Genomic DNA, 27,504 nt, shown 5'->3' on the forward strand with positions numbered 1-27,504 from the left:
GCAACCACACTCCCTCCAAGGATCAGGGACCGACCAAGAGGGCCCCAAGGTCCGACCAACCAGCAGACCTCATTCTCTTTGCCCTGTTCACTCTGTCACAGCAGGTTAATGTGAACAACTGATGTGTGGATTTGTTACTGGTATTATCTGTTAATGGTATTATTTGTTACAGGTATTATCTGTACTGGTATTATTTGTTACTGGTATTATCTGTCACTGGTATTATTTGTTACTGGTTGTCATATCAGTCCCCGGACTCTTGCTTGTTTTGTCTGTCTTGTCTGTTATTTCCTGTTTTATTTTGTTAAGTTCTCCTCTTGTGTCATGTCTGGTGTCTTTGCTTCCCTTCCCTGATTGTGTCACCTGTGTTGATTACCTGTCCCCGCCCTGATTTGTTCCACCTGGGTCTCATTGTCCTCCCTCCCTTCTGTGTATATATGCCCTGTGTTTTCCCCTGTCCTGTGCCAGTTTGTATTCCTCCTTTTGGTGTGTCTACTTACCAGCGTTTTCTTCGGATCCTGTTTGTTTGCCTGCCTGTTTGATCTCGACCCGGATTGTTCCTCGACTCCTGAGTTTTACCTGACCCCCTGTCTGTACTTCAGCCTCTCCAGCTACTCCTGTGTTTAACCTTTTTGCCTGGATTTATGGTATGTGATTCTGCCTATTCCCTTATGTACTGTTGCCTGTCTGCTAGTCTCCCTGTGTATGACCTGGTCCGTCCCCTGACGCTCCTCTGTTTTTTCCTAGTCGGGTTCCCCTCGTGTGCTCCCGACCCGGGCCGTGGGTTTCCTCATTTGGATTCGGACGTCATGGCGAGGACAATTCACTGAGGACTCACCCGAAACCTTTTTATGTGAACTGTATTCCCTGGCTGTGTTTAATAAACACAACTATATTGTATTTTTGTCTGCTGGTCATGCTTTTGGGTCCAGACATCGTACTCACAGTCCTAACACTGGTATTATCTGTTACTGGTATTATCTGTTACTGGTATTATTTGTTACACGTATTATTTGTTACAGGTATTATTTGGGTGAATGTGGTATACGATATTTTGTTCATGCTTTCTTTTCTTATATCCATCATTTAATAGGTCTTATGTTTTTTTTTGTAGTTTTGTTTTTGTTTTTCCTCTCTTCTTTCCAGTTTTACTCAGTTCTGGTTGTAGTTATTATTACCATTATAATTATCACCATGGTTGTTACTGCTTGTATTGTTGATACTTTCTTGTGAGGGTCTTCGCCACCTTCTTCTCTCTTGCTCTCTCCCCTTCACTCCCCAACCCCCCATGTCAGGTCCAGCATCGAAATGTGGTTCAACAAAACTCATAATAAACACAGTAGAATAGGGGAAAGGGGAGCTTCATATACTTTATGAAGTTATCCTTGGCAAAGCAAATTTGTTCAGCACCAAAAGGAGCCAGACTACAATTCTGCTGTTGAGATGCTGGACAAGACAAGTAAAAGAAAAATAAACTGTTCTGGAGTTACTTTGACTTACTTTGAACTTGTTCAGGGCTTCATCATGAGTCAGACCATGTAAGGATTCTCCATTGAGCTCCAGTATCTCATCACCTGCACAGACACACAAACACAACTGTATGCTTACCTTCACATTCTAAAGTATCCCCCCACTGTGGAAAAGGATCACAATTTAAAGACTGTTTGTGCATTAACCCTTTAACCCCTGAGCCCTGATTCCAGGTAAAGGTTCTGCTGTGAATCTGCATCTGTTTCAGGTTCATTAAAGCTGCTGTGAGTATGTGCTTGTGTTCCTTTTCTTCAGCGGTTTTGTTTTTTGTGTGTTTTAGGGTCAAAACAGGCGGAAGAACAGAAAAAGACAAAGAGAGGAATTGAAGTTTGACTTGTTTGGACTAAATAAGGCATTCAGGGGGTTAACATGTAATTATTTTGTCTTGTTTTATGTATGCAAGTAAAAGACCAATGGAACTTGTCATCCATGGCAACAGATCTCATGTTAACCCTTACACGTCCACGTGCAAAAGATTTTTATTTTGCACAATTTAAATTGGCGTTGTTAACTGAAGCATGAAAACTGACCCAGGACACTGGTGTCAATCAAAGGAGAATTACATGGTCAATAAACATATATGAGCAGATTTTCAAAATGTCTTCACACTTTGGTTTTATGTTGTTTTTTCTGAGGGTCTATTTTTTTCTGATACACCCTGTATAAGTAAAATGAATGCTTTTTTCCCACTGATGTTGTAATTATCCTGATGTAAATATACATACTATAATTAGAACAAAGTTTAGCTGTTTCTACTCCTGTGTTTGATAAGAGCAAAGCAAATCACTAATAGTACAATTACTTATTTCAGTGCTCAGTCAGTTTTATTTGTACTGACACTGGTTAAACAGAGTTTTTTGGTGTCTCTTACCTTCCTGCAGTCGTCCATCAGCAGCTGCAGCTCCTCCTGGGAAAATGGTCTTCACGTAGATGCCCATTGGTCCGTACATGCTGTCCTGTCCACCCACTATACTGAAGCCCAGACCCTGCAGACGGCGGAGGAAACAAGAAACATGAACCCAGACTTAAAAATTATGACTGGAATAACCACAATCTAATTATGATTAAAGATGTTTTGGAGAGTACATATACTGTATTACTCAGAAAATCAATCTCCATTTGATATATAAACAGAACAAAGCCCGTCTATGTTTGTGTTTGCGTTTTATAATCTGTTACATGAGTGTGAATGTGTGAATATCTGCTGTTATTCCCAAACTCTCACCTTGCCATGTCCCTTCATCAGGACAATATTACAGATGATAAAAGCCTGCACGTTGCTGCAGGAGTGAACCAGCTGAGCAGAACTGAGGGAACGGGAGGGACGGTGCACAGGCTGGAAAAGATACAAAACACACCAAAGAACACAGGTTAGTTCCATTAATTAACAATTACTATAGATCTGTTCTGAACAATCACACAAATGCTGCTGCAAGAACGTACAGTGACTCCGCATAATATTAACAGTCATTTCTCTAAAGTTGAACTGCTGTAAAGAAAGCACCTCCAATGCTGTTAAATCAATTTTCAGAGCAGGATTACTACAGGTTTCCACATTACACTAATGAAAACTGCATAATGTCCAACTTTTGGATGGAAACTAGCTGTGAGGTCACCGATTGTTTCAGCACTTTACTTATAATTTAAAGGATCAAATGTGGAAAATGTGGAATATTCACATTTAAGTGCATGCCAGAAATAATTTACTTAAATGGTAACTGATTTAAAGGTAAAGGCTGGGGCAGTGTGATGGCATTTCCGTGTGTAGTCTGCATGTACTCCACATCTACTGTCCAAAAACATGTACCTTCATATGTTAACTGGACATTTTAACCCATAAAGACCCAGTGCTAATTTAGTGACGGTTCCCAAATTAATTTATCTCTCTATTTAACCTTTCTTGTCTTATCTTATCTTGTCTTGTCTTATCTTATCTTATTTTTATCTTAAACCAGGGTTTACGATTATCACATTTTTGAAGCGTATGTACACACCTCAGATCTGATTATTCCAAATATCTGATACTAACAGTTCTCAGATTCTTAGGGTCATGTAAATGGGTTCAGTGACTGCCCTCAGATACCTGTGTTGCGGTGTGAAGAAACTCCAGCTGCTGGGACAGAGACTTCCTGTTTCCATATAAGCCATTGTTCCCATGAGGATGAGGAGCGTACAGTTCTGGGGTCTTCATGATGATGGTCTCCAGATCCCCAATCCAATAGGGGTGAACGCCTGCTTATGAACACAGTGACATTACAGCAAAAGAATCTGAGTTAGAATGAGTTTCAGCAGAAATAAAAGCCAAATAAAATCCTCCGGGACCAGTAAAATACTGACCCAGAAGATTATACATGACACATGACTGCAGAACAACCCCAAAACATATACGATTTTACCAAAAGTATTTAGTATGATTCATTTCCATTTACTTTACTGACACACACTGAGAACTGGAAAATCTTTAAAAATCATGTACAATCTGAGGACACATTAATGTCTTAAAGGAGTGATATATTGCTTTTTTAAATGGAATTCTTCATTTTCCAACATTTCCCGGTGGTCTCCATAAACTGTAAATGCTCTGTTTGGGTCTGAATTCTTCATTCATTCAACTCCACAGGTCCATCTTCAACCCTATTTCTGAGTAATGACACCAGAAAGGTGGTTTGGAGCACTGGCCCTTTAAATGCGCATGAGCCACTTCAGGCCCCGCCCCCTCCAGGTTATTGGCTGTGCTGCTCTGTCCCGTTCAACCAACAACTGAACATTTTAGGTAATGGGCTCCAAGTCTGACCATATTTTCAGTCTGGACTACAACCGCTGCTGCTGACAAACAATTCTGGAGAAATGCTGGAGAAATGTTCGTCCTAGACCTTATATGTGCAAATGTAGAGACGCAACTAGTTATAAAACGTAACAAATTAAGAAGGAATTCAAACAGGTTGTACAAATCCACTGGATTTTTGCCAAAATTAGTATGAAGATAACTTTGCAGCACCCGGAGGGTTCAAATTCAAACTGTATGAACTATTAGGGTCCAAATACACAAAGACATGAACCAAAGACGAAGAAAAGTGGGTTTAGATAAACATGAGCCTTTTAAAAGTAATTATCATATAGTATTTTATGTTCATCTGAATATAGGTTTAAGATGGTTTTATTATATTAAAAACAGTTTGTTCTAAAATAATATTTTAATATAATCATTCAATAATATTGTTCAAACAGACAGATGCATAAAATATATTTACATACATGATATTTGTGCTTCAAAGTTGCAGATCGATGATAAGTAATGATGCACATAGATTTGGGGGAAAAAAATCTGAATATAAATAATGCGTGTGAAAATCAGGGTGAGGGTTTTTCGATATCTGGTACTGTCTCTGAGGGTTGATCAGACCCCAGTCTGAATAACAGCTACATTCATCCATGGATGTGTCTTATTAAAGGGTACCTGTAGTGAATTTTCATTGTTAGCTATTTCAAAAGATCACATGTAATACTAGCGGTTCTTCAGGTAACTTAGGTTATAACCTGTTGTCAAGCACATGCCAGTACTATGTCACTGCTCCATCAGTCAGACGTGATCGGAGACATGTTTCCTCCTTCACGGGCTGTTCCAGTACCAGTACTGATACAGTAACATTGTATTGTCCCATTACCTGGGCTGACATGGACTGGTCACTGACCCCGTGCAGCAGACACCAGTCTAAGATGATCAAATAGGTAACCATTTACACCCATATCCTCTAAATTACTTGCCATAGTTTGTTTCCTGAACACGTGCTTTCCACTCTATCTGTCTCACTGACCGCTGCTTGTTTACTTGCACTCGATCACCTGGACTCAAAGATGGTACATGACTTCTGGCCAGCAGTGGCTGCTCCCCATAGGTTCTGCCTCTGTAATAAAATGTCCAGTGTGGTGCATTTATGGCAATTTTTTCCTGAAGCTGCGCCTCTTGTTTATAAATAAAACTCAAAGTACAGTTACTGTCGTACGTATGACCAGTACAGGCACCCTTTAAACCAAAGCCATGAGTGTTTCTATTTGCAGCTTCAGTTGGTGTTTGGATGGCTCTTCTCTTCACCTGCTCTTTAATGTCCAGTAAAGTGAACTCTCTCTAATCCCAGCCCCTCCATCCACCCCACCTCCACCGGCTCCACTGGGTCCTCCAGCCTTTCCATTGGCTCCTTCGTCTACTCTTTTCGTGGCGTTCTTAACTCCAGAATGATTGGTGGCTTGGTGGATTGAAAAACAATGATCTTGTGGAACCTTAACTGTGCTGGTGTTATTTCAGCTGGGAACTGTGGCTGCTTTCACAGACCCACTCCCACAAACACCAGTCACTGCCAGTGAGGAGACCTACTGTTGGACCGGTTTCTGGACCAGGCTTCTCTCCAAGTTTTGTCGGGCTGTGGTGGTCCCTGGTGGTCCATAGTGTTACTGATGGCTACCACCTATCACCTGGAGGACCTGTTCATGTTGCCAATGGTTGTGACCATCTCCCAGGGCCTTTAGGGACGCCTCCTGCAGCCGTCAGAACAGCTGGGCTGGGTAAGGTGTCATATACTGCTTCTACCACAAACCTGATACCATGGCAGTCTGGTTGCCAGATGTTAGGTCATGTGATCTTTCACTGCTGTGCATTTTCCCACCTCAAGCATCTTCAACTCTGGTGGCCAAGACAAAGCTGATGACTGCTTGTTCTGCTGCAACAGCCCCCCCAAGAACCCTGGGCCTTAATCGTAACTCCACCACCTCCACAGATCTGGCCTGGGTCCACTTCCAGCCTGTTCAGACCTGGATGCCTACTGGTTTCTGGACTCCTTGAACTGCATATGCCAATCATAAATGAACTATTACCTTCATATAGTCATGAACATAGAGGACCATATGCAACACATTTAATTTAATCTCTAAAACTGTGCCGGTGTCAGCGTTTCTCATAATTAGGAAATGAGCTCAAACATGATAAACAGGAAATACAATCCATCTTCACACATCCTTGAGGGCAATAAACATATTAGGACTAATTTTCCCTTCAGCCCCTCTCTCTATCCATCATCTCATTGCACATGTTAAAAGCTTTAACTGCCTTTGCACTGACAGAACACAACATCTGCCTTTTAACGCAAACCTGACACTGTGAAACACACATTATGCAGTCCCTCCAGGAATCCACCAGTTGTTTTTTATGCTCGCTGCAACAACAAAAAAATCCTAATTTCATTGTAGCTTTTCTAAAGAAAAATGTGAAAAATGACGCAAAGATTTGAGGTGTTTCTTTAGAAGGGAAATGCTGGTGTTCTGCACTGGCCTCCATGTAACCACAGCAGAAAGGTTCAGGATGACAATCTAATATTTACTTTACTGGTAAATGAAGAAGTGAATCAAAGGAGTAAGATGTTTTTGGACCTCAAATTCAGACACAGACAATGATGCATTTTTATATGTGAATAAATGAATGAATGAATGAATGAATTTATGTTTGGTTTGTACATTAATCTTTACACTTAGTACAATAATTATAATAAACATAAAAACCAAAAAGGAATAGAGTAGAACCAAAAGCTTATTTTTTTGCCTATCCTTTTCACCTGATACACTGCTTATATTAAATTAAATATGTACAACATCGAGCATTCACACCATTAAAAACAAAAAAATCAACAACAAAAACATATCTACTATTTCAATTCAATATTCCTAAATAATTTTAAACTCCAGACATGATATGTATATATATATATATATATATATATATATATATATATATACACACACACACATATATATAATATATAATTTATATGTGTGTCTGTGTGTTATATTTTACACTGACACAAAGACTTCACCTCAGCCGTTTTTGCACATAAGACACTGTTGAGGCCCACTACAATGATGGTCAAATTTGGAGAAAAGCAGCAGGGGCTGGATAAATGCGCAGAATCAGTCGTAATTCATGGGCATTGCTTGAAAAATTTGTGTCGTGTCATAACCTCGTAACATTGAGCAGGGACGGACTAGTGGCTGTTAGTAAATTCTAGATGGCTGTTAGTGGTGACTGGGTGATACATACTGGTTGAACTGGAACGTGTCCTGTTATTGTCCGTCTGTCCTGGTGGGCTTGGCTCTGTTTTCTCAGTCTCCCAGCTTCTTTCCTCATTCACCTCTGGGATTGGCAACTGCACACACACACACACACACACATATATACATACATATATATATATATATATATATATATATATATATATATATATATATATATATATATATATATATATATATATATATATACACATACACAAACTAATTTCAGACACATGAGGATATTGTTGAGACAGACTGAAGAGTGAAACTATAGCGCTCCTGGTTTACCTTGAGGTGGTTGTTGTTGGCCAGTAGCTCTTCATCTGTGTATCCTGGCAGAGACAGAGCCTCAGAAGTGTGCGGGCTGGTGTTCAGACTATGAGAATATGAGTCTTCACATGTGGAGACGTCCTACAGTAGACAACAGAGACACACTGAGGTCCTTATGTGACCCAGTAGCTGATGGTGGGATCAGTACAAAGCAGGAACCCCATGGTACAATGGACCTTTAATATAATGTCAGATGTATGTAATAACTCCTGCTGTGCTGTATATTAGTCCACATGGTTTTCTCTGTCCTGAACTCATACAATATGATAATGCAGGGGTGCAGACTAGTTTATAAAGCTCTGGAAAAAAGAGGGGAGCCCCTCCAAATGTATAGAATAGTGCTGTCAAATGATTAGAGTTTTACATCAGATTAATCAAAGGGTTGCTGTGGATTAATTTTGATTAAATGAGCCATATTTCATGATTAAATATAATTCATTTTTAATCTATATTAATCTTGTTTCATTATGCATGAGCGAAGAGACTCAAGAAAGAAGAGAACATATGTGCACTTAAGGAGTTTATTAACCCTTTATCAGGCAAGTGACTATTTTTGGTAATTTTCTCAGACATTAAATGTGGGGCCAATCCCGTGCCTCCGTGAGGTCCAGAACCATGTTGGTTTTATAACATTATACAGTGATTCAGAGAGATTTTATAGACATGCTGAAGCTGTAAATAGTGAATATGAGTGATTTTTTTTTCAGTTTATAAGAATATAACTGTCATTTTATTGCACATGTTTACTTTTTAGCAAGTGCTGCTCAGATGTTTTATGGCAAGAGGAGGGAGATGATGATGTCCAATAACACACTAAGGTTGAAATTTTGAATTTCAGAGTATTTCAATGAGTGACCTATAAAGGGTTAAACACCTTCAACAGTTTCAACAAAACAACTTGAAACAAATGTTCTGTCTTGGGTTTTTTTGTCCTCATATTACCATCCAGAGCGCCAACGTGCTGTTTCGTGTCTTCCATCTTTGTGGGTTGGTTCTGCTGCCTGTCACTACCGGATCAACTGCCCATTTGTTCATGTGCGTTAACGCTAACTCTACTGGGACAAACTGAACCAAAGGCATTTCCAGAAACATTCAGAGTCATTCTGCTACAGATGGGTTAATTGCATTAAAATTTTTAATCAGATTAATCATGATGTTGGATTAATCTGCGTTAACACGATAATTTTGACAGCCCTAGAATAGAACTAAACCCTGTTAAAAACATCTGGAATCTGATCAATATGGTCAATGGTGATAACCCATCAGATCAAACTAATGTGTAGTTTTGTTCCAGCAGTGGCATAAGCAGCTGAATACTACGTGAAAGAATGGAATTTATCGACACAAACATAGTTTTTTAGGATAATGGTTGAACAGACAGCTTGGAGCCTGTAAAGAAGTATGCATTGACCTAAGGCTGAACCATAAATGTGCTTCATTTATTATTACATCACAGTTTTGTATTTCTTTTTAGTGTAGAAAATGAGATCTAACATTGTGAGGGGTTTAAGTGGAAACCTGAAGCCTTCAGTGTTCATATATCACAGAGTCTTGGCACATCTACCAAACTTTGTAACATAAAGAGCTGCTCCTACACTGGAAAAAATCTAAATCTTACCAAGTGTATTCTTTTCATTTCTAGTCCAAATATCTCATCACACTTAAATTATGACATAATCACATAAAGAGTAACTTTTTAGTGAGATATAAGAACTGATTTTTAGACAATAGATCTGGAAAATCTTATTTCAAGAAATCTTACTAAGATAATTTTCACTTGTTCCATTGGTAGATTTTTTTGCTCAATTCTGGCAAAAAAAAATCTACCAATGGAACAAGTGAAAATTATCTTAGTAAGATTTCTTGAAATAAGATTTTTCAATGCCATGATCCAGTTTGACGACCGACTATACCAGCTGCGATATTATTCAACTTCAGCGATGAAGCCTAGTTTGGGCAGTGGCGCCCCCTACTGTTGATACCACAAATCCTGCCATGGAAAAGGGCAATTAACTGACAATTAATAATTGAATCGAGCAAATTCTTATCGACAATTAATTGGTAGTCGATTAATTGTTTACATCCCTATTCCAAACAGATTTGTAGTTCAGCCGTTGTACAGAAAACAGAGGTGATGCATAGTGTTGATTGGTCCTAAGTGTGTTTTGGTATGTGGTTTTGGAAAATCAGTATTGCATAGAACACCTTTGAAAGAGCAACTAAGGTGAAAAATTGTGGAGAAAAAAAAAAGTCAAACATTTTTTTTAACTGAAATAAAAACAGAACCTACAATGAAAGTTGTAAAATAAACTCAGTGCATGTAAAGTCATTGTTGGCAGATGCACATTAGAACTGAGTCATATTTCTATAATGTCAGATTTCTCATGGTAACTGGTGTATTTGTCCTCTGTGTTCTTATGAATCATTGTTGGGAGCCACGTGAACAGAGGCACTTCACTGCTTCCAGGAAAGTATTATGATAAAAAAATAAATAAATGAAAAAAATAAATCAAAGGGAGACAGTGTTGAGAAGAGGATCAGCTGAGCCCTGTCGTCACATGTCATACATTCTTTCCTACTGCACTACTACTTCTTCTTCTCCTTCACTCTGCTCCTCAGGTTTCCACAGCCTCTTGAAAGTGACTCAAATAGACTTGGCAGGAAGGTAAGGTGTAACACCGGCCAGAAGGAAAGCTCAAAAACCTGATGTAGAATTATATAACTGTCTAAAAGAGAGTCCACACGCTTTGATCTGACTTTCTTCACTGATGTCAGACTGGATCATATTCTCAAAAACCCTTCCCAGATTCGATGATGTCCCAGAAAAAAACCCATAAATCATAGAAACGTTGGATGTTGTTCTGGTTTTCATTGAGTCTTGTGTGTTGGTGTGTGTAGGACGACTGGGAATGTGATGGCAGCCTGAGAAAATGTCATTCCCACACACACACACAAACAGAGTTAGAAAAGAGATGTCGACGTTCTCTGCTGTTTCACTGGCTGAAGCATTAATGGATATTATATAGAATCTGTACTGGCTGTGAATGTGAGAATCATTCAGGTCTTTACTCATCTGTATTTCTTTTCATTTAACCCATAAAGACCCAGTGCTACTTTTTTGGCAGTTCCCAAATGATTTTTTCTCTACATCTCTAATCTTTCTTAGATTATCACTACTTACTCTATCATTATTATTATTATTATTATTATTATTATTATTATTATTATTATTATTATTATTATTATTAAGTCTTTTATGAACATATTGTTTATATACAGATCGTATTGGGCTAAAATATGAGACCTCGAGTGTCATATCAGTACTTGGACTCTTGTATGTTTTGTCTGTCTTGTGTGTCATTTCCTGTTTTATTTTGTTAATCCTCCTCTTGTGTCATGTCTGGTGTCTTTGCTTCCTCTCCCTGATTGTTTCACCTGTGTTGATTACCTGTCTCCGCCCTGATTTGTTCCACCTGTGTCTCATTGTCTTCCCTCCCTTCTGTGTATATAAGCCCTGTGTTTTCCCCTGTCCTGTGCCAGTTCGTATTCCTTCCTTGTGTTGTGTATACTTACCAGCGTTTCTCTGAACCTGTTCGTCTGCCTGTCTGTTCGTTCCTGACCCGGTTTGTTCCTCGTCTTCTGAGCCTGCCTGATCCTGTACCTCTGCCTGATTCTGCCTCACTGGTTTTCGACTTTTGCCTGGACTCACGGTTAGTGCTTTGCTTTATCCCCATGTACCGTTGCCTGTTTTCTGGATCCTCTGTGTATGACCTGGTCTGTCCCTTGACTCTCCTGTTTCCTCCTAGTCGGGTTACCCTCGTGTGTTCCCGACCTGGGCAGAGAGTTTCCCTTGCTGGTCTCGGGCGCCGTGACGAATTCACACAGTCTGACCTGCGAAGACTCCTTAACGAAACCTTTTTGTGAACTGTTAATTTTGTCCGTGTTTAATAAACACTCCTTAACTTTATTCCTGTCTGTTGGTTGTGCATTTGGGTCCAAGACTTGTGTCACTGGTTCTAACATCGAGTACTGAATTTCGTGCCATCTAATGTAAATGTGTGCTGGTAAGACAATAAAAATCCTTGAATCCTTGAATTATGCTCTGTATTTGGCAGTTTTAGGTGTATAAATAGGCATTTTCCTATATTTAATTCAGTGATCATGTAGATCACAGTTGTCAAGCATACGGCCCATGGGCCAAAACCGGCCTGCCAAAGGATCCAATCCGGCCCCTGGGATGAATTTGTGAAATGCAAAAATTACACTGAAGATATTAACAATCAGTGGTATTTAAATCATTTTAGTTCAGGTTCCATATACAGACCAATATGATCTAAAGCGGGTCAGACCAGTAAAATAATAACAGAATAACCTATAAATAATGACAACTCCAAATTTCTCTGTTTTAGTGTAAAAAGTGAAATTCCATGAAAAAATATTGACATTTACAAACTATCCTTTCACACAAAATGTGAATAATCCAAACAAATATTAACAACCTATAATGTCTTATGAGAAGTGTCATTTTACCCATATTCTTCCTGTTATACTACATGTTTTGTGGGCCGGTAGGTAAATCCGACATTGATATAATGAACTGAGAAGTCACATGGCACACTGCTGCATCTAACATGTAGCTCCGCCCACCTTCTAAAGCCTCCAGAGCAAAGAACACCACAAAACAACATATAGAGTATTTAGAACAATAATTCCTATTCTATAATATACACTATTACTAATTTGTCATTTCTTCCATCAGTTGCCACAGTACTGTGGTAGAAAAATGCACAAAAGAATGAACTGAAGTATACACCATATATGACCACAGTACTGTGGCAACAAGAGGAGAATAAGTTCATGGAACAGTATCTGTGATTGGTTCTAGTACAAATGATAACATTTGATTGGTCTGTGGCAGTAGACAAACCCATATTTTGTGCCACAGGACTGTAGCAGTAACCATTGCCTAATGTAAAATAAACTACGGTATTTAGTCATTAAAAAGGTGCTATATCACATCTTTAAGGGATATGAGATATTGGTCATGTGACCCAGGCCTGGATGCAGTGTTCCTGTTCCCTTCTAAGTGTATTTATCAGTGTATGATCTGCAGTAGATCAAGGTCAGCAGAAAATATTCATATTAGCGTAGACAAGGAAAAGGATTCACACACAATATTCCAGGACAGGTTAAAGCCCTGTATGAATAGTTACTGTAGAAACTGTCCTGAATAAGTTCCAATCATACGCAAAAACAGAAATTTCCCTTTTTTTTCTCTTTGCTGAACCCTTATGACAGTACAATAGCTCCGGTGGTTTCTTAAATAATTGAGGACAAATGCTACATGTGTCATTACCTCACAGTAGGCTTTAATGTGAACACTCCTCATCCCCTCCACCTCCATCCAAGCCCCGCCGTTCAGACACTGTCCGTTAAAGGGAGCCAGTCTGTCTGGGTTCAGGAAGCTGCAGCCCCTGAAGAGAAAACACAGCAAGACGGACGAAAAGTAAGCATAGCCAAACATCTGACGGCATCGACGATCAGTGCACTGTCAGCCTCATTCTGTCCCGGCTCATGGGAAATGACTGTGTTTTTGGGTAATTACCGTCGTTCTACTGATGGTCTTTTACCTGATCCAGAGATGCTTCATATCGACCGGCGTCAAATTTTGTGGAACACAGAAAGAATCACATTAACTCCTGTGACTGTTGTGTTTTGCACGGCCCTGGATGTACAATAGAATACAGAAGAATATTCTCTGAAAGGTACGACTAAGCTCCTCAGTCTGTACTGACATGTTTCCCTCTGAGTTAAAGAGCAGGGCAGATTCAACTACAGTTGTTTTGTTTTTATGTTCTGCTGCATATGCAGAAAATGACTGAATATATAAACTCAATGCTCTAAGTTCGACATCCTGAACACAGAAAAACAAGAGGAAAATAGAAAATACAGGCAGAGGGCAGGGTCTTTACAGGTAAATACACAACCATTCAATAATAGATGGTGAAAAGTTAAGATTTTTACTTGAAACGAATGACATAAAATGAATATACATGACTGAGTATAACAAATGAAACTGCAGCTCTAAGTGAAATGCTCTGATGTCTAAGGCTACATTCAGACTGCAGGTAAACATAGCCCAAATCTGATTTTTACCTCCGCCAAGGAGGTTATGTTTTTGCCAGGGTTTGTTTGTCTGTCTGTTTGTTTGTCTGTCCGTTAGTGTGCAACATAACTCAAAAAGTTATGGACAGATTTTGATGAAATTTTCAGGGTTTGTTGGAAATGAGATAAGGAAGAAATGATTAAATTTTGGTGGTGATCGGGGGTGGGGGGGCCCACGGGGGGGTGGGGGGGGGGTGGGGGGGGGCGGGGGCACTGATCAGCCTTGGCGGAGGTCTGCGCTCTCCGAGTGCTTCTAGTTTTGCCCATATGTGACCTGTATTCGATCTGTTACAGACAGTTTGAACAGCACTAATTTGACCCAGACCACTTTCATGTGTGGTCCTAAATCCGATAAGTATCTGATATTTTGCAATGCGACTTCAATCTGAATGGCCAGGTCGCATTTATCCGACCTTTATATCACTGAAATGCGACAAACGTCACAATTTTGTGTCCCAGGAGTGTTACTTCCATAAACACAGTGCGTGTTCGTAGTCACATATTACATCAGCACCTCTTTTGCACATGCAGGTCCCTTCAGGGTCACATTCAGTTCATACTCAAAACTGATAGAGGACACATTTAATGTGTAATATGAACAAGAACACAAATCAGAAAAACCGGAATTGTGCATTAAGACCTGCTATCTGAACGTACCCCAAGTTCAGTCATGTCGTATATGTATGTGTATATGTATATGCATATGTAGATGTATATGTATAGATGTATGTGTATATGTGTATATGTACTGTATATGTATATATGTATGTGTATATGTACATGTATACTGTACGTGTATATGTATATATGTATGTGTATGTGTAAATGTATATGTATACTGTAGGTGTATATGTATATATGTATGTGTATTTGTATATGTATACTGTATATGTATATATGTATATGTACATGTATACTGTATGTGTGTGTGTGTGTGTGTGTGTATGTATGTATATATATATATATATATATATATATATATATATATATATATATATATATATATATATATATATATATATATATATATATATAGGTGTGTGTGTGTGTGTGCATATGTAGATGTATATATGTATATGTATGTGTATATGCAAATGTATATATGTATATGTATACTGTATGTGTATATGTATGTGTAAATGCACATGTAGATGTATATGTAGATATGTATGTATGTGTATGTGTATATGCATATGTATATATGTAATTTCAATAATATCTATAGTACATTTGTCACAGATGTGCTGTTTAATTCACATTAGAAATCAGTAGGAGAAGGTAGAAATAAACTGCACTACAAGTGATAAATAATGTCAGATAATTAATGTTAATATTAGTATCACCTGTTTCTTTGTGTTGAACCTGAGACAATGTTAATTAGTCACTGTTCTACTTTGTGGATAATAAAGTTCCACCTAACTTTATTGAGGTTGAACGACGTCTAGTGGCATCTATAGATACTATACAACTACTTTTGACCATGTTCATATTAATTTTGTTAGCAAACAGTTGAAAAGTGCTTTCCATTTACCTTTTTGATATATTAGATGTCCATATTTCAGATTTTGTTACATGCATCAGTGACAGTTTAGTGCTATATCACAGCCTTTAGGGATATGAGCTCCTGGTCATGTGACCCAGCATTCCCATTACCCTCTAAGTGTATTTATTACTGTTTTTTACCTGAGCACATCCGCTCCCTTCCTCCCCGACTCCACTTTGGCCTCTTTGTCCTCTGTCTGGACGCCGTTATCGGACATTTGTGGTCCACACAAATCCTCACAGGGCGGCGTGGCTACACACATCCTCCAGATACTGCTCTCCTATGACGACAAACACACACTTAAGTGAACCTCTGTGAAGAAAGAAGGACTTATGAGCTTATCAGGCAGTGGGGGGGGGGCAAACAAGGGAAAAGAATGAATGGATGTTGGTATATGAGTGAGGCACATTTTGTTTTATTATATATTTTTATAGTTATTATTACTATTTAATACTATTACTATTGATGAGTCCGAATCCTGACAGTGCACCTAAATTTCATTGTACATTTTGTATAATAACAATAAAGTATCTTATCTCATCTCATCTCATCTTATCTAAAAGAATTTAAGGTTTTATAGGTGCATGTTCTGGTATTTAGTGTTTGGAGTAAATTTAAGATGAAGTAAGTCTGATCTGATCTAAGGTCCTGTGTTATAATAATCAATATATAAACAGTAAGTGATAAGTATTTACTTTAAATTATAAATGTGAATTAGAGTCACGATAGATTAACAAAAAAAAAAAGAAAAATCCTAAAGTATCCCCACTGTGGAGAATTAAGATTCACACAATCAGTGTTTTTTTTTGTTGGAAATTTCTAACTTTATATCATAAAATATCACAATTTTTCATTTGAAATTCTGTGATCTTTTTTCTCATAAACCTACATCTTTAATCTGAGACATTATCTGAGTTATTTCTCATAATTTCGCATTTCAGTCTAGAAATATTACACCCTTCTTTTCCAATATTCATCATCATGTGAACATATTGTGACTTTAACCTTTTTTTTCCCAGAAAAATTCATGTTTTCACAAATTTCCAATTTAATAATATCACAGAATATTATAAAGTTTTTTTTTCTTGTAAATATACGGTTTTAATCTATAAAATATTTTCCTGCCTTAAAATAAAATAAAGTAAAATGAAGTAAAATAAAATAAAATAAAATAAAATAAAGTTGCTCTCCAACACCCTCCTATGATTTGAATAAAATGGCTTTTCCACATCACAAAATGAGTATGCTTTTATTTGTCTGTTTTTTTGTAGTTTTTCCTCATAAAGTCTACATGTTAATCTTTTGATCATTCTCTTAGAATTAGACCTACAATTGCTCCAATACTCACTATGTGATTAAATAAATACATTTAGATTTCTGTTCTTCAGATGGTCTTTTTGTGATGTGGTCAGTTATTCATAATCCAGTGTTCAGATTCAGTGTGAATGCGGCAGATGAATAACTCTGGTTGATTTAGATGAATGGACGTCCGACCTGACATGAATTAGCCCCAGAGGAAAACCACTGCTCCATTAAGTTACTGCTGACATCAGTGCCGTTTAGAAACCTGAGCTTTAATCCATGAAGCCATAAAGAAGCCTGTTGTAAAACCTCCACTTCCATAGAAACACAGGCTTGATTGTTTGGTTCGTCTATTTATAGAATAATAAAACAAGATGACTCTTTAATCAGCTGATCTGTATGATTTACTTCTATGTGTTAGTAGTAAGTATGTTCAATATATCACACAACAGAAACAAGTGACAAACAAATATTTTAAATAATATGCATGGAAAGCATAATAATAATAATAATAATAATAATAATAATAGTAAATATATTCATATAGCTCTTTCAATCAAAGTGCTTTACAACACAACAACAATAAAAGAGTAAGTTTTTTTTTCTGTCTAGTCTCTGTTTTCTGTCTATTGTGTTCTAACATATATGTGTGTGTGTGTGTGTGTGTGTGTGTGTGTGTGTGTGTGTGTGTGTGTGTGTGTGTAAATATATATACACATATATGTATATTTGTCTATATTTGTCTATTGTCATTTTTTTTTTCCTCGTAGTTTTTGTCGATTGTCTTGGTACTTGTCTATTCCCATCTATCAGTTTTTTGTTTTCTTCGTTTTTCCTTTGTGGCTATCGTTTTTTTTGTTAGGTTTTTTTTTTTTTTGTTTTTACCTACTGTTTTTTAATTTCTGGTGATTTGTAGTTTCTTGTTGTTGTTGTGATTTTGTAAGTAAAAATAAAAATTAAATTTAAAAAAAAGAAAAAAGAGTAACAGCACAGCAAAAACAAATTCGATAAATTAAACAAAAACAATTCTAAATAAATACAATTCCAGTAAAACTAATTAAGAATAAGAAAAGCACTCGGAGAGCGCAGACCTCCACCAAGGCAGATCAGTGGACGCCCGTGCCCCACCCCCCACCCCCGATCACCACCAAAATTCAATCATTTCTTTCTTGTGCCAGTATCAACATTTCCTGAAAATTTCATGAAAATCCGTCAATAACTTTTTGAGTTATCTTGCTAACAAACAAACAAAAACACACACACGCAAACACACAAAGCAAAGCGATCACAACACCTCCTGGTGGAGGTAAAAAGTTAAAATCAGAGTAACACCATAAGACTAAGTAATAATAATAATAATAATAATAATAATAATAATAATAATAAAATAGCTAACAGGAGCTACTGTGATATTAATAAATCCTTTCCATTATGTGTTGAATATTTCATAGATACCTGTAAATGTACAGTGAAGGCCTTCATCATCAGTCATTCCTCACTGACAGGATCGACACTAGTAAACACTCTTTCATTACTGCAGTAATTAGTTGATCATTAGTAATGACTTTTACAAGCGTGTCTTGACCAGGACACTCATAAAATGAGATCTTAAAGTTACATGTGTGTTTCCTGGTTGAATAAAGGTTAAATAAATTAATAATTTAGTCTCTCTGGTCAATAAACAAGGAAGTCAGAGCAGCCGATTCAATGGAAAGAGACAGAAAAAGCAGTCAAACAGTGGAATAAAACACTTTTATGAGCTAAAATAGTTCCAGTGTCCCTGTACATCAGCGTCATGTTCTATCTGAATCAATAACAACTTGAATTTTCTGTTCTATGTTCCAGTCTTGTGGTCTGGATGCACATCAATCTAACAATAGAAGTGGGCGGGACTTTCACTGGAGGAGAACTCAACTCATTCAGTCAAAGTCCATATATATGACTTCTACCAGTGATCAATAGGAACTATATTGATATCTGTAACATGTTATAAACCAGAAGAAGAAAGAAGGAAAGGCGAATGTTTAATATATATTTTTTCAAATAATCAAAAATTCATTCACAAATCAGTTAATTAATAAAATGAAAGGTTTGTTCTGCTCAGTAATAGTTCAGAGATGAGCAACAGTTCAGTTCATTCACATATTTATGAGGCAGTTCCACCTGATGACTCACCTGCTCATCATCATTGATTACACAATTCTTAATTCAGACTAAATCGTGAGGTAAGTTTGAATAATTGACCCGTTTATCAGTTTATTACTTTCCTGTTACCTATGGCTGTATCTGCAAATGATCAATCACTGGAACATCTCACTGTTCAACAGGAGAGTCAAAGTTTATGCTGCAAATGACTTTAAATAAAGTCTTCAAATGGCTGACTTTAGTTTATTAAGTTGTTTGTTGAGGTTTATCATCATCCCAGGCTCTGCACTCAAATACTAATGTCCAAATATGTACTTTACCAACTCAGAATGTTAATATTTCTGCTGATTATATCATCCTGCACAGCTCTGCTCCCAGTGCATATACTGGGTAGGAGGAATATTTAAAATCAGAAAAGAATTGTATAAATTTATAAACACACATATCAAATCCATGATTCTATTTTTATATTAATCTGCACAACTACATCCATAGTTTTACTCATACTATACCTGTCAGTCTGACAGAACCCCAGTGGACGCATCTCTAACCCTGTTCGACATCAGTGGAATGTGCTGTGAGTTCTAGAAACACAACAGTCATCTGTGTCTTTGTCTGAATGTTTGGCATTCAGGCCACCAACTGCTCTCATTCTACCAACGCATGTGATCATCATTACTTTTAAAAAACTCTCACCACACTGCACACAATGTACTTGATATAAAAAAACAAATATCAGGCTTTACATAGAATTATGTAAGAGTGAACAGAAGTGTAGGAGTGCACTGATGACAGGGAGGTGGTAAATATGAGTCCACAGCAGCGTGTGCATTAAAACACACCGTTAGCCTCAGAGCATAACTGCCTAGGTCATATTTTTGGACACGTTGTGAAATCTATGTAACTACTTTCCTGATACTGCTGATTAACTTTATGCAGAAATCACAATTTGGCCGAAAATATGACTTAGGCAATTATGCCATGAGGCTAACGATATGTATAGTGTCAAGATGAGGCTAGATAAAACTGCACACATATGTGAAGCATAGTAAGCACAAGTGAAGTTTTGTAAAGCAAAAATATATATTTCTTTTTAAAAATGCACCTACAAAACTTATTTCACTCCTACAAACCTGTTGTTTGCTTTTACAAACCTTTGTCTGCATTTACAAAAACTTTTCTGCGGTTACAAAACATTCTGGCCTCTTTTTGACGTGGGGGCGTGGCTAGATGAGAGGCGTGTCCAGACCTGGTCCAGACAGGAAGCAATATTAGTGGTGATGGACAGACATCACATCATTCACTACAATGGAGCCATTGTGAAGTACCACCGTACTGTGTCTATTTCAACTTAAACAACACCATTTATTATTATCTGGCAGAATCAAGTTGGTTCTGTTCTAGAACCCAATTCGACGATCTGTAAACAGAACCAGTTTTCTTTACAGAACTTGGAACCAAGCCATGCTCCAACCCACGGCCACAGCCACGGCTGTCCACACAGCAGAGCCTGTTTGACTTAAACAGACCTTGGATCCGGTTCCGAGTAAGGTTCTCCATCAGCTCCCAGTTACATTAAAGGCTCATTTATATTCGCTTTACGTCCATTTCTAACGTTGTCATCATGCGTCCCTGCCTTCATACTTCCATGTGTCCTGTACGTTGGAATGAGTGTTTCTCAGTCAATCCACCAGAGGGCGCTGCTCTTAATTAATATATTGGCCACATACCAAGAAGAAGAGTAAAGTTTTTTGAGCAGAAGAAACACAGTAATAACCAACATGGCGTCGACAGAGGAGGTTTTACTAATGTGGATACTATTGCTAATACTCAGAAGGGTAGTTGTCATAAATATGTCAGTAGTTTTTCACTAACTCACACAGTTGCTCTTTGAAATTATTATCTATTTATGGAAAATATTCTGTTCAAATCTCAACACTGCCTCCACTGTTCCTGATGGTACCGCTCTGTTTTGTCCGTCCGTGTACGCATCCGCAAACTCCCGGAAAACGGACAGAATTATGCACGTAATGTATGCAGGGGACAGACAGAACACTCCGCCCTTAATGTAATGAGCGCTGACCGCCAGTTACATGGAAATTTAAACTTTAATAAACCAACAAATATAACATTGGACTGGGATTTTTATACAGTTCTGTATTCACTGGAGTTGAGTTTGATTTTGGGCAAGTTCTGCCATTTTGCAGCCTAACATCTGACCTACCAGATGACTTTTTTATGTTTCTTATTCTTTTTCTTACCACTTATTATTTCTTTTATGCTTTGCTTATGTAAGTAGTTTACCCTTTTCATTTGGGAATAGGACAGTCCTTATCTGGCACCACCACAAGCTCAAATAACTGACTTTCCTACTCCTGTGTCTCTATCTAAATATGGGCCAATCCTTCTATAACAGCCTCATTGTATCAGACCTCTTTGGGCTGTTCTGTCGACTATCCAAATACACTGAATGAGGTCAGAGATGATGTGTAAAGTTCTGCGGTCGTACCTTAATGCTGAAAGTCCTCCTAATGCTCCTCTTGTTCTCCCTGAGTGATGTGTTCGGATTGGCTGTCTGAGTTTTTTGTTTGTCCGGGGCCGATGGCTGATTGTTCCTCCAGTGTCCGTTCTCTACATCCCTGTTCCCAGTTTGACCAGTGCCACTCAGGTCCGTCCTCCAGTCTGAATCCCACTGTCTGAATCCATCGGAGGTGTCCCTAGTGTGTCTGTCTTCTGGACTGGGGAGGTCATCGTTTGTCTTAGAATGACAAAGGATCAGCGACCTGGACAGAGACAGAATACCAAAGTGAAGGAGCGGATATTAGTGGTGGAAGACGTATCCTGATTAACTTCATTAAAGGTACAAATAGTGCAAAGGAAAAGTTCAGTATCCAAAAATGATACATAAAAGAAACATCTAAACGGTTAAAAGTCAATATTATGTCCACAGGGAACATTTTTCCCATCCTAATACACACAGCACTTAGCATTAGCATTTAGCATTAGCAATTAGCACATTAGCTCAGGTACCAACTCTAGATCTTCATCAGTAGCCTGGTCAAGTGCACGGATACAAGAAATAAAAGAAAAGAAAAGAAAAGAAAAGAATAGCTCAGGTCTCTACTCTAGATCTTCATCAGTAGCCTGGTTAAGTGAACAGACATAAGAAATAAAATAAAATAAAAAATAAAATAAGATAAAATAAAATAAGGAAAAGTTCAGTATCTAAAATGATACATAAAAGAAATAACATAAAAGGTTAAAGGTCAGTTAACTTTATAATGTCAGTATGGAACATTTTTTCCATCCTAATACACACAGCACCTAGCATTAGCGTAAGCAGTTAGCATTAGCATTAGCAATTAGCGCATTAGCAATAAGCACATTAGCTCAGGTACAAACTCTAGTTCTTAGAGCTCAAGTGCATTGACAATAAAATTAAATAAAATAAAATAAGTAAATGAAATACAATAAAAACATTATTAAATGTATAAAAGTTCATAAGATCAGTATAAAAGTATAACAAGTCAAAGTGTTCATTGTTAGCATTTTACTATCATTTTTGTTTTGTTTTTTATACATTTTGTTGCTGTATTCATGTGTATTTTGTATTTATTATAATACTTGTTTAAGGTTAATTCCATTTGAACCACTTTATAAACTGTTGGTAGTTTAATCTACAGCCATGTATTGATCATAAATTGTTTTTTTAACACTATTACTGATGAAAATCTGTAATCTGATGTGACATATATGGTAGAAATTTACAGATGCAGTAATGTATAAAGTAAGTTTTATTTATATTATATCTAATGGTGGACATTATTGTTTTTGTCATTTAATTCTAATGAATCAGAAACTGAAGCAGTCATTATGTTAAATAATAACATAATTAAGGAGAATATGATGTTATTGACAAGATGTTTCCGTGAATATAATTTTTGTTGAAACCATTTAATATTATATTAGTTTACAAGTCAACAAAATACAGAACGTAGACCTCATTAGATTTAAATGCATCATAACATAATGATATCTTTACTTACAACACTTGAGTGTAAGTATTTAACTACATTACACCACTAAACAGCATTATGTATGACATGAAATATAGCAGGAATATAGATGTTTCTTTGTTTATTTATTTATTTATTTTGAATATTGCTGTAAAATCAAACGACGAAAGAATTATATAAAACAAGGTCAAACATTCAAAAAGGAGCATGTAAAGGCAATACTAAAACATACATCTGACAAACATGTTATAGATTATAAACTGCTTCCACAATAATTGATCTAAACCTACAGTACAACAGAATAAACCTAAGCAATAATCTAAAAATGAATACAATAAAGACTTGATTTTAGAAAATACAGATCAGAAATAAGAGAATTCACCTGCCAGTCCATTAAGATAATTACCTTTACTAAGTTTTCTTGAAATAAGAAAAAAATATCTTTAAAAATGTTATTAACCTCTGGAAATAAATGGTATGACACATATTCTGAGCACAACATCAAGTCATATATAGTCAAAGCTAAGACAAAGTACATAATATGAGTAAAATTATCTTAAAACTAAAGTTAACTTAACTCCATCAGAGGTTATTATGGGACTGTGTTGACGTTTTTAGATAAAACTGTATTAACCTGCATGTGTGTGGCTGCAAACTGTGTCTCGTTAATATTAAATAAATTAAAATGACTTTGAAGTGCACGTAAAGCAACTAGGATTTACTAATAAGGAGATAAAGACAAATATTCTACAAATATTCTGAACAAATAGCATGTTTTATGATTCTAAAAGACCTTATGGATAAATATATAAATGCAAGCCTTGTTTAGATCAGGCGTTTCTGCAGAATGTGCAGTGAAATACTTCAGTGCTGTTTTGTCCGATACAGATAACTGTAAGTGTTGATGTGTGTGCGTGCTGCCGGTACCTGGAGAGCATGGCCAGCTTCTTGGAGCGCTGGTTGTGGTTGTGGTTGTGGTTTTGTCCGCTTGTGTTGTTGTTGTTGTTGCTGCTGCTGCTCTTGCCCTGATCCCTGCGTCTCCGCTCCATCCTCCGAGCGGCCGCCGTGCTGGCCTTCCTCCTCTGGTGGGAGTATCTCTGAGGCATGGCGGTCAGCGCGTGTGTGTGCGTGTGTGTGTGCGTCGGGAGCTCCGGCACCAGCGGGCCCCTCCCAGCCGGCCCGAAGCCTAATGGACAGGGACGCTCTGGAGGGCAATTAGAAAATTCAGTTAGGACAGTCTGACTGCAGCTGTATGTGTGTGAGTGTTCTGAGAAACTGCTGAGGCGATAGTGGAGGCCAGCTGAGATAAAAGAGCTTTTCTTTTCCTGACCAGAAAAAAAAAAAAAAAAAAAAACAGCAAAGCTTTCCTCCGCTCTCATGACTTCTACTTAATCAGACTGTTGACAGAAACACATGAATACTGCATATAAACACAGGACAAGGACCAGGGTTATTACAGTTAATGGAAACTATAAGTACAGGTAGGAGCAAACAGACCACAGGTGTCCAACATAGGGCCCGTGAGCCAAAACCGGCCCCCCACAGGGTCCAGTCTGGCCCCAGGGTTGAATTTATGAAATACAAAAATTACACTGAAGATATTAACAATCATTTTAGTTCAGGTTCCACATTCAGACCAACGAGATCTACAGGGTGGGGAAGCAAAATTTACAATGAACATTTAGTTGTTTTTTCTCAGCAGGCACTACGTCAATTGTTTTGAAACCAAACATATATTGATGTCATAATCATACCTAACACTATTATCCATACCTTTTCAGAAACTTTTGCCCATATGAGTAATCAGGAAAGCAAACGTCAAAGAGTGTGTGATTTGCTGAATGCACTCGTCACACCAAAGGAGATTTCAAAAATAGTTGGAGTGTCCATAAAGACTGTTTATAATGGAAAGAAGAGAATGACTATGAGCAAAACTATTACGAGAAAGTCTGGAAGATACTATTAAAGAAGAATGGGAGAAGTTGTCACCCGAATATTTGAGGAACACTTGCACAAGTTTCAGGAAGCGTGTGAAGGCAGTTATTGAGAAAGAAGGAGGACACATAGAATAAAAACATTTTCTATTATGTCAATTTTCTTGTGACAAATAAATTCTCATGACTTTCAATAAACTAATTGGTCATACACTGTCTTTCAATCCCTGCCTCAAAATTTTGTAAATTTTGCTTCCCCACCCTGTAAAGTGGGTCAGATCAGTAAAATACCATCATAATAGAATAGAATAGAATAGAATAGAATAGAATAGAATAGAATAGAATAGAATAGAATTTATTATCATTGTACTTCCATCAGGGCCCCTCGACTTTGGAACGGCCTGCTCGAGGAGATAAGGCTTGCTGAATCAATGACATCTTTTAAATTACTTCTTAAAACACATTTTTATAGACTTGCTTTTATGTTATGTCTGTCCCTTTTTAATTTTTAATTTTAATTTTTTAAATTTGATTTTTATCCTGTTTGATAATTAATTTATATTCTCATACATGATGTTGTTTTATCTCATTTCTTCATTTTTTGCATTGATTTAACAGCATTATGTTACGTTATCCCTGCCCTCTTTACTCCGATTCACTTAATTTATTCGAACTTCCATATTTTTTGCATTTGTTGTACACATCTCTCTTATTGTGTTGCTTCTGTTTTAGTGTTTTTACTTGCTTCTTGTATCCTGCTGTTTTGCCCTCTGTCAAAGCACTTTGTGAACTTTGCTTTTAAAGGTGCTATACAAATAAAGCTATTATTATTATTATTATTATTATTATTATTATTATTATTACTACTACTACTGCAGTCAGTTCAACAATATTAATAAAACACCAGTACTACAGAATTAAGAATAGAGCGAATATAAAATTACAAAAACTAGAATAAGATAGTAAAATAGAATATAAATTTCAGTAAAATCAAAAGCCAACAAAACTAAATAAACATAATGTGCTCACTCTTTAAAACCCTCGGCCTGACTTATGAAAATCTTCAAAATATTGATTGTCACTGATATGTTAATTTGCAATATGTAAAATGTTTGACACTGTGAATTAATATTGGAATTGGTTTGTACAATAGATTTATAAAGGAATCCAAGATTTATCTATAACAGTACATACAGAGGTAAAGAATTAATGAAAATGAACCATAAGTATAAGAGAAATAAGTCTAAGAGAAATAAATATACAATGAGAAATAATTTAAACTGTTTAGATACTTATCATGTTTCAGATCATGTGAGTTGGTGTCATGGCTTTAATAGTGAATAAGAAATAAATGTGAACGACAGAAACCACAAAGTGGGAAATGTGGAATAAATATTTGTCATGTTGAGGCTTGATTATTATTTATTTAAGAGAAAACATGTCAAGGAAGTGTTTCAAGTTTATTATACAGATATTCTCATTCATCTTTTTTTTTTTTTTTTTTTTTTTTGTCTGTAATTTGTCGCCCCTTCCAGTGGATGGTGCCCTAGGCAGCTCCCTGTGTGGCCTATACCCAAAGCCGGGCTGGACTCTAACATTGCATTATTAACATTCGCATTAGCATTAGGTTCATTTTCACAGGCTTCAGATAAATATTGGTGACAGTTATTCTTGTTTAGTTCCATTTTTCTCACCCGCAGCCGCAGTGAAGCTGGACCGGAAGTGGAGATTCCAGTGTTCGTTTTTCCAAATGATTCCAAGTGATGCTTTACAGAGGCATTTTCATTCAGTCACTCTTTTTTTCTTAACCATGCTGTGCACTGTCACGTCCAATTTGGGAATGCATTGAGTCCAGTCCAAGTACGGGGAGATATCTGCGGAATGTATACGACAGACGGCAGCCAACTGTGTGGGGGTCTGCCCCTAGTGGCCTGACTTATTACTGCATGGCAAAGTTTTTGGATGGACGGACGGAGGGATGACCAACTGATGACAATACCCTGCGGCCAGTGTGGCCGAGGGTAATTAAAACTACAATGTTCAATGCAAGTATAAGTTGAAAACTGAATAGCAGGAAAACCTTAAATGTCAACGATTCATGAACTGAAATGTCACAAAATGTCTTTGTATAATATAAGACCTTTAATAAACAATGGGTTTGTTAATCCTATTTGAAGCCCAGTGTTCTTTCTTCCTGCCTCTTTCAGCTTTTATAAATCAAGACTTTCCTCGTAGTAACAGATCAACTCTAATTAAAACTAGCAGAGGTGCTAAATAATACTCACTCACCAACAAAAAAAAAAGCATCATGGTAATAACAGCATTAATGCAAATCAGTTTCAGATTTTATTTGCCTTCTGTCAGACCATGGTTCTGGTCCAAACATATGTCAGATAAAACATGCAAAAAATCCATGTCAAAGTCCTTTAAAATGATCTAC

The 27,504-nt window shown here is 37.1% G+C and overlaps 1 protein-coding gene across 3 annotated transcripts in view; it reads right to left on the reverse strand.

Moving 5' to 3' along the window:
• Positions 1–27,504, reverse strand: part of il16 (interleukin 16) — an 80,857-nt gene that overhangs the window by 39,771 nt on the left and 13,582 nt on the right. For 2 of the 3 annotated variants that reach the window (XM_030130212.1, XM_030130201.1), the window contains exons 2-11: positions 24,058–24,334; positions 21,624–21,897; positions 15,808–15,947; positions 13,316–13,433; positions 7,918–8,040; positions 7,616–7,721; positions 3,614–3,765; positions 2,756–2,866; positions 2,402–2,516; positions 1,501–1,574 (exon numbers count right to left, since the gene is read on the reverse strand). In XM_030130212.1, the coding sequence (XP_029986072.1) occupies positions 1,501–1,574; positions 2,402–2,516; positions 2,756–2,866; positions 3,614–3,765; positions 7,616–7,721; positions 7,918–8,040; positions 13,316–13,433; positions 15,808–15,947; positions 21,624–21,897; positions 24,058–24,334 (1,490 nt within the window). The remainder of the gene's footprint in view (positions 1–1,500; positions 1,575–2,401; positions 2,517–2,755; positions 2,867–3,613; positions 3,766–7,615; positions 7,722–7,917; positions 8,041–13,315; positions 13,434–15,807; positions 15,948–21,623; positions 21,898–24,057; positions 24,335–27,504) is intronic. The other variant, XM_030130207.1, reaches the window with a different exon arrangement.

The sequence above is a fragment of the Sphaeramia orbicularis genome, chromosome 3, assembly GCF_902148855.1.
Source record: "Sphaeramia orbicularis chromosome 3, fSphaOr1.1, whole genome shotgun sequence".
NCBI classification, from domain to species: domain Eukaryota; kingdom Metazoa; phylum Chordata; class Actinopteri; order Kurtiformes; family Apogonidae; genus Sphaeramia; species Sphaeramia orbicularis.